Source organism: Oncorhynchus nerka, linkage group LG22, assembly GCF_034236695.1.
Source record: "Oncorhynchus nerka isolate Pitt River linkage group LG22, Oner_Uvic_2.0, whole genome shotgun sequence".
Lineage (NCBI taxonomy): Eukaryota > Metazoa > Chordata > Actinopteri > Salmoniformes > Salmonidae > Oncorhynchus > Oncorhynchus nerka.
The window spans coordinates 53,879,130-53,887,835 of NC_088417.1; the positions used below are offsets into that span (position 1 = coordinate 53,879,130).

An 8,706-nucleotide genomic window follows, 5' to 3' on the forward strand; every position below is an offset into this window, starting at 1 on the left:
AGGAGATCCCTCGGGAGACCATCCGCCACCTCATCAGGAGCATGCCCAGGCGTTGTAGGGAGGTCATACAGGCCACACACACTACTGAGCCTCATTTTGACTTGTTTTAAGGACATTACATCAAAGTTGGATCAGCCTGTAGTGTGGTTTTCCACTTTAATTTTGAGTGTGACTCCAAATCCAGACCTCCATTGGTTGATAAATTTGATTTCCATTGATCATTTTTGTGTGATTTTCTTGTCGGCACATTCAACTATGTAAAGAAAAAAGTATTTAATAAGTATATTTCATTCATTCAGATCTAGGATGTGTTATTTTAGTGTTCCCTTTATTTTTTTGAGCAGTGTATTATAGGCCTACCATAAATGCATCCTGTAACATTTTCACATGGAAATAGCTGTTCTATCATTCAGTCTACAGTTGCAGCCAATGTGTAGTGTTTAATGTAGGCCTACATTCTGTGAGACTTTTGGGGGGAAAAATAAAACATGGAGGGCTTGACATAAACAGGTTAATCTTCTTGTCCTTCAGACAAGGAGGTGACCGACAATGTTGTGGTGTTTGATGCAAAGAAACCACTTTACAAAATAAAATGCAATATTATTCATACCATTTATTACAGAGAATCAGACAAATTATGCTACCCTCTGCCTATTGGCTACTTAGCTTATTGAAGTTTGTCTCAAAATGTCCCTTTAAGACAAAATCAAATGCTCTACCTGATTTGCTTTTCTAGAAAATGTACATATTTTGTGCTCTTGTAGGAAGCAATCACTTACCTATTGCTGACTACAAAGTATCTATAATTGGGCTAGTAGCTCAATAACTAGCAAAGGACATGAACAAAATGTGCACACGTGGCTACATGGAGCTCTTGCGTTTATCTCAAAACAAGCGCTTCTACTCACAACCGCTCATGTTGTAAACACAGTCCAGTTAAAAGTAAATGGCACATATCCATATATGGCAATGGTCTATTTGGATTATAGGCCTACTGCAGCTCTGATTGTTTAGGCCGCACTGGTCTGTATAGAGTACGGACTGTGTAGTGCGTGTCAATGCAATAGAATCCTACTCTGATGCGTTCTGGCTACAACAAAATATCTTACATAGTTCTTGGTTATGGTATGTTGCATTGAAAGTGGCTAATATTGTGTTGATTCGATCACAATTGCTATAGTAAATGGAAATGAAAGCTAGTGTTAGCAAGGGAAACAAGCTGATCTACCTCATATTTTGTTTTAAACATGACTTGAAAACAAAAGCCTATGCAACATTAACAATAATAATAATACAATTATTTGTTTTTAAATTTGTCACATGCGCCGAATACAACAGGTGTAGACCTTACAGTGAAATGCTTACTTATAAGCCCCTAACCAACAATGCAGTTAAGAGAAATGCCTAAATATAAAAGTAACAAATAATTAAAGAGCAGCAGTAAAATAACAATAGCGAGTTTTACTGCACAAACCTCATTGCTACAGTAATATATGTGCCCAATACATTATCACTGCATATTGGCTTTGCTACTAATACATTGTTGTTCGAGACACTTAAAAAAAATATATTTCAACATTTCAGGTAGGCTATATGATCACACCGGTAATAGATCCGTTGTTATATTACTTGTGAAGCACAGCTGAGTGAGCATACATTTTAAATAGTTTGCTTTTTATTTTACTGGACTGACCGTATCTGCATCTGATGGTCAGTCTCTGCGGAGGGAGAGCGCAGCAGACTGAGGGTCCGCCTCTCAGCATCCCTCCGTTCTCCCTTATCTCCACTGACACTGACTAAAAAGGGACACTGTCTTCAAGCTGATGGGGCAACTCAAGTCGCACCGCATTATTTCTGCCTCATGCACAAATTCATGTTGTTCCTATGAACAGATAAAATGAGAAATTCCTCTAAAGACCCAAGCCACTAATGATAACACTCGCCTATAGATACACATTCATTACTGCTGCAGTGCTTGTTGTAGCGCTGAGTGAAAATAGGATATACACTGATTTTATGTCTTATAATAGTGTTGAATACAAAGTAATGACAGTGCTGAACTTAAACATGAACTCATAAAAACAGCATCTCTTTGCTGTATTTGTTGACAGTCTCTAATCATGGTTTTAAGCGTTTTGAAATCTCAGTATCTTTGCTGTAGCTTGCTTTTATGCATGCTATGTTACTGCGGACACGGTCATCTGAGCCATCTGATTGGCCAGCAGTAGGCCTATAGTGCACTGGGAGTTGCTCGGCAGTCTCGGGGAGTTGCTCGGCAGTCTCGGGGAGTTGCTCGGCAGTCTCGGGGAGTTGCTCGGCAGTCTCTGGGAGTTGCTCGGCAGTCTCTGGGAGTTGCTCGGCAGTCTCGGGGAGTTGCTCGGCAGTCTCGGGGAGTTGCTCGGCAGTCTCGGGGAGTTGCTCGGCAGTCTCGGGGAGTTGCTCGGCAGTCCCGGGGAGTTGCTCGGCAGTCCCGGGGAGTTGCTCGGCAGTCCCGGGGAGTTGCTCGGCAGTCCCGGGGAGTTGCTCGGCAGTCTCTGGGAGTTGCTCGGCAGTCTCTGGGAGTTGCTCGGCAGTCTCTGGGAGTTGCTCGGCAGTCTCTGGGAGTTGCTCGGCAGTCTCTGGGAGTTGCTCGGCAGTCTCTGGGAGTTGCTCGGCAGTCTCTGGGAGTTGCTCGGCAGTCTCTGGGAGTTGCTCGGCAGTCTCTGGGAGTTGCTCGGCAGTCCCTGGGAGTTGCTCGGCAGTCCGGGGAGTTGCTCGGCAGTCCGGGGAGTTGCTCGGCAGTCCCGGGGAGTTGCTCGGCAGTCCCGGGGAGTTGCTCGGCAGTCCCGGGGAGTTGCTCGGCAGTCCCGGGGAGTTGCTCGGCAGTCCCGGGGAGTTGCTCGGCAGTCCCGGGGAGTTGCTCGGCAGTCTCTGGGAGTTGCTCGGCAGTCTCTGGGAGTTGCTCGGCAGTCTCTGGGAGTTGCTCGGCAGTCTCTGGGAGTTGCTCGGCAGTCTCTGGGAGTTGCTCGGCAGTCTCTGGGAGTTGCTCGGCAGTCTCTGGGAGTTGCTCGGCAGTCTCTGGGAGTTGCTCGGCAGTCTCTGGGAGTTGCTCGGCAGTCCCGGGGAGTTGCTCGGCAGTCCCGGGGATACTGCGCGCAGCTTAGAAGGAACATTGCTCACCAGACATGTCACCATTGAGTTTGTTTGGGATGCTCTGGATCAACATGTACGACGGCGTGTTCCCGCTAATAGCAAGTAACTTCTCACAGTCATTAAAGAGGAGTGGGACAACATTCCACAGGCCACAATCAACAGCCTGACCGACTCCAAAGATGTTTCACTGCTTGAGGCAAATGGGGGTCACACCAGATACTGAATGGTTTTCTGATCCACTACTTTAAAAAAGAAAAAGGTATCTGTAAGCAACAGATGCATATCTATATTCACAGACACGTGAAATCCATAGATTAGGGCCAAATGAATTTATTTCAATTGACTGATTTCCTTATGAACTATAACTCAGTAAAATCTTGTTTCATGTTTATTTTTGTTCAGTGTAGAAATGTTTTAAAGTAATGTAATATAATATATACAATTTAGTAGACACTTATCCAAAGCAACTTACAGTAATGTGTGAATACATTTCTACGGATGGGTGGTCCTGGGAATCGATCCCACTATCCTGGCATTGCAATGCTCTACCAAGATACATGGCAGGGTTATAAATGCTTTGTGAAGCCTCAATTTGATATGATTTTATAAGACCTTTAATCGGTTCTTATTCCACCCTTTTATAAAGCACAGGTTTGTCATATTTGACAGTGGGTTGTCACATTTGAAATCGGTAGTTATGCCACATTTATGAATCCTTTTTAAAGCATAGATGAAGCCTTTAAAATGTGCATTTCATTTAAAGTGGGATCCTGTTAACTCTCAATCTCTATGCTCCTCACAGCTACAAAACAAATATCCACTCATTTAAGTTTACTCTAGTCTCTCCTTCTCTCTATCTCTCATTTTTTCTCCTTTTTTCTTCTCCCTCCCTCCCTCCCTCTCTCCTTTTCCTTCAGTCCCTGGTAGCGTTCCCCAAGCTAAAGCGGCAGGTGTTGTCCTACGACCCAGTGGTGGGTTCGCCCAAAGACTTTGCAGAGGGCACCCTCTTCTATGTCAATCAGGAGTTTTCACTAATGTAAGTGTTCCCTAATGTGTGACCAGATGGGGTTTGCAACCCGGCTCTCCACCGTCACAGAGTTGGCTCTCTGGGCTAACTTTACTTACATTGCCTTCAGGAAGTATTCATACCCGTTGACTTATTGTACATGTTGTTGTTACATCCTGAATTCAAAATGGATTAAATATACCCCATAATTGCTAAATTAAAAATATTTTTTAGAATTGTTAGTACATTTACTGCAAATTAAATACAGATCTCATTTACACAAGTATTAACACCCCTGAGTCAATTGTTAGAATCATCTTTGGCAGCGACTACAGCTGTGAGTCTTTTTGGGTCTAAGAGATTTGCACACCTTTATTGTACAATATTTGCACATTATTGTTTTTCTAAATGCTTCAAGCTCTGTCAATTTGGTTGTTGATCATTGCTAGACAGCCATTTTCAATACTTGCCATAGACTTTCCAGACGATTTTAAGTTCGAACTGTAACTAGGCATTCAATGTTGTCTTGGTAAGCAACTCCAGTGTAGATTTGGCCTTGTGGTTTAGGTTATTGTCCTGCTGAAGGGTTTGTCTGAGTGTCTTTTGGAAAGCCGACAACCAGGTTTTCTTCTAGGATTTTGCCTGTGCTTAGCTCTAGTCCGTTTCTTTTAACCCTAAAAAACTCCTTAGTCCTTGCCGATGACGAGCCTGCCATAACATGATACAGCCACCACCATGCTTGAAAATATGAATATTCTTTACAGTTTTACTTCAGTGACTTATTGGAAACAGGATGCATGTTTTGGAATATTTGTTTTCTATAGACTTCCTTTTCACTCTTGATTTAGGTTAGTATTGTGCACTAACTACAATGTTGATCCATCCTCAGTTTTCTATCACACTCATTAGTCACCATTGGCCTCATCAAATTTTATTGGTCACTAATTTAGCATATGTTATTGCGGGTGTAGGGGAACGCTTGTTTTCCTAGCTCCAACAGTGCAGTAGTATCTAACAAATTATAAGGCCTTTTAAGCGTTTCTTATGCCACCCTTTATAAAGCACAGGTGTGTGTGTGTGTCATGGTGAAATCACTGAGCGGTTCCTTCCTCTCTGGCAGCTGAGTTAGGAAGGATGCCTGTATCATTCTAGTGACTAGGTGTATTGATACACCATCCAAAGTCTAATTAATAACTTCACCATGCTCAAAGGGATATTCAATGTCTGCTTTTTTATTTTTACCCATCTACGAATAGGTGCCCTTTGTGAGGCATTGAAAAACCTTCCTGATCTTTGTGGTTGAATCTGTTTGAAATTCACTGCTCAACTGAGGGACTTAACAGATAATTGTATGTGTGTGGTACAGAGATGAAGTAGTCATTGAAAAATCACACAGTGAGTCCATGCAACTTATTATGTGACCTGTTAAGCACATTTTTACTCCTGAAGTTTAGGCTTGCCATAACAATATGAATACTAATCGACTCAACACATTTTTCTAAATACATAATTCCACTTTGACATTATTGGGTTTTATCTGTAGGCCAGTGACACACAATCTAATTTGAATCATTTTGAAATTCCGTTACTCAACAATGTGGAAAAGTCAAGGGGTGTGAATACTTCCTGAATGCACTGTATCTTACAGGTTGAATTTCTAGACTTGGAGGTTGTCCTGTATCATCTAACTCAGCAAAAAAAGAATGTCCCTTTTCATTCGTAAAAATCCAAATAACTTCACAGATCTTCATTGTAAAAGGTTTAAACACTATTTCCCATGCTTGTTCAATGAACCATAAACAATTAATGAACATGCACCTGTAAAACGGTCGTTAAGACTCTTACAGATGGCAGGCAACTAAGGTCACAGTTATGAAAACTTAGGACACTAAAGAGGCCTTTCTACTGACTTGGAAAAACACCAAAAGAAAGATGCCCAAGGTCCCTGCTCATCTGCGTGAACGTGCCTTAGGCATGCTTCAAGGAGGCATGAGGACTGCAGATGTGACCAGGGCAATAAATTGCGATGTCCGTACTGTGAGACGCCTAAGACAGCGCTACAGGATGGACAGCTGATCGTCCTCGCAGTGGCAGACCCACGTGTAACAACACCTGCACAGGATCGGTACATCCGAACATCACACCTGCGGGACAGGTACAGGATGGCAACAACAACTGCCTGAGTTACAACAGGAACACACAATCCCTCCATCAGTGCTCAGACTGTCCGCAATAGGTTGAGAAAGGCTGGACTGAGGGCTTGTAGGCCTGTTGTAAGGCAGGTCCTCACCAGACATCACTGGCAACAACGTCGCCTATGGGCACGAACCCACCATCGCTGGACCAGAAAGGACAGGTACAAAGTGCTCTTCACTGACGAGTCGCAGTTTTGTCTCACATGGGGTGATGGTCGGATTCGCGTTTATAGTCGAAGGAATGAGCGTTACACCGAGGCCTGTACTTCGAGGTGGAGAGTCATGGTCTGGGTCGGGGGTGTCACAGCATCATCGGACTGAGCTTGTTGTCATTGCAGGCAATCTCAACGCTGTGCGTTACAGGGAAGACATCCTCCTCCCTCATGTGGTACCCTTCCTGCAGGCTCATCCTGACATGACCCTCCAGCATGACAATGCCACCAGCCATACTGCTCGTTCTGTACATGATTTCCTGCAAGGCAGGAATGTTAGTGTTCTGCCATGGCCAGTGAAGAGCCCGGATCTCAATCCCATTGAGCACGTCTGGGACCTGTAGGATTGGAGGGTGAGGGCTACGGCCATTCCCCCCTGATATGTCCGGGAACTTGCAGGTGCCTTTCAAGAGTGGGGTAACGTCTCACAGCAAGAACTGGCAAATCTGGTGCAGTCCATGAGGAGATGCACTGCAGTACTTAATGCAGCTGGTGGCCACACCAGATACTGACTGTTACTTTTGATTCCCCCTTTGTTCAGGGACACATTATTCCATTTCTGTTAGTCACATGTCTGTGGAACATGTTCAGTTTGTCTCAGTTGTTGAACCTTCTTATGTTCATACAAATATTTACATATGCTAAGTTTGCTGAAAATAAACAGTTGACAGTGAGAGGACGTTTCTTTTTTTGCTGAGTTTAGTATGTGGCACAAAGACCCACTAGTACCACCTCTAAATGTTGTGTGTGTGTCCAGAAAAAACTCCAAGGTCCAAAAAAGGGGGAAGATTAACCTAATTGGCCGGCTTCAGCTCACCACAGAGCGAATGAGGGAGGAGGAGAACGAGGGAATCGTCCAGCTCAGGATATTGAGAACACAGGTACTGTATAAGGGCTTCCCCATTTAAAGGTCATTGCAAATAAGATTTTTTGATTTCACATCCTTGTCTCTTTCTCAAAGCACATTGAGGCAGAAGATCTGCGGTTTCTCCCCTTGGCTCTTCTCCTACAATGCATTTTGAGAAAGCGGCAAGGACGGAGGATGCAAGGTATCAAGGGAATACAGTACAATTGAGATTCACCCTCTCTTTCTTCTCCTGGTCTCTCCCTTTCCAGGAGGCCATCATCCAAATCATGAAGATGCGCAAGCGGATCACGAACGCCCAGCTGCAGACAGAGCTGGTCGAGATCCTCAAAAACATGTTCCTACCTCAAAAGAAGATGATCAAGGAGCAGATGGAATGGCTCATTGAGCACAAGTACATCAAGCGGGACGAGACGGATCTCAACACCTTCATCTACATGGCGTAACGGTGGTGATGACGTATAACGGTGGTTCTTCAGGCCTGATGGACAATAAAATATTTCCAGGCCTGACCGTCTTAGAGAAAAATAACATCTTTGTATCGTGGGGGTTCAACCCTGATGGACAATAACAATATTTTCAAGTTGACCTTTGATAATTTGTTTATCTATTCATGTGGGGAAATAAAGACTTGATTTAGGACAGAGTTACAGAAATGTATAAAAGGAGGAGTTTGTGTGGGGAAATGAAAGGGTAAAAAAGAAATGAGTTTGAGCTTCTCAGCAGGAGTCCACACCCACCGAGTGTCAGTCATCGGTTTTGTCTAAGAGGCATTTCCTTGTCTGTAGACGGGATGTGGATGGTGGTTGTGAAGGTTTGTCTCTGTTAATGTGGCGTTCGCCTTACTGTCAACCAACCACCACACAGACTGCACCACCATCCATAGACACCCCACCACTATTGGAGTGGCGATGGTTGTTAGGTCTCTCTAATGACATGGAAGGAAGAACGGTAGGAGGTCTGTTTTCCTCCATATCTACAGTCCCAAGTTTTGTGCCTGGCCAACACTAGTCGCCGGACCTCTTCAACAGAACAAGCTGTGTCCTCTGGCAACTGTCTGAGCCAAGCTGTCGGACATGTTTTTGTTTGTGGTGAAGAACAAAGAATTAATGCTGCTGCATTCACGTGCTAGTCGGAACTAGGAAACCCTGAATCATTCGACTAACTAGTTATATATGTGCTGCGTTCAGCAAGTCGAAATTTCAGAGTTTCTTAGTTCCGACTAGCATGTGAACACTGCATTAAAACGTGACGTCGTTCCTGGACTTTCCTGGACCTAGACTAACATTAGTCCCA

The 8,706-nt window shown here is 44.0% G+C and overlaps 1 protein-coding gene across 8 annotated transcripts in view; it reads left to right on the forward strand.

Moving 5' to 3' along the window:
- The window catches only part of LOC115105339 (cullin-5-like), a 42,515-nt gene extending 34,459 nt beyond the window's left edge, over positions 1–8,056 (forward strand). For 7 of the 8 annotated variants that reach the window (XM_065007252.1, XM_065007248.1, XM_065007250.1 and 4 more), the window contains 3 exons: positions 4,050–4,168; positions 7,303–7,426; positions 7,662–8,056. In XM_065007252.1, coding sequence (XP_064863324.1) covers positions 4,050–4,168; positions 7,303–7,426; positions 7,662–7,856 — 438 coding nt within the window. In that variant the 3' untranslated portion in view covers positions 7,857–8,056. Of the gene's footprint in view, positions 1–4,049; positions 4,169–7,302; positions 7,427–7,661 lie in introns of those variants that run through there. The other variant, XM_065007253.1, reaches the window with a different exon arrangement.
- Positions 8,057–8,706: the final 650 nt, after the last annotated feature.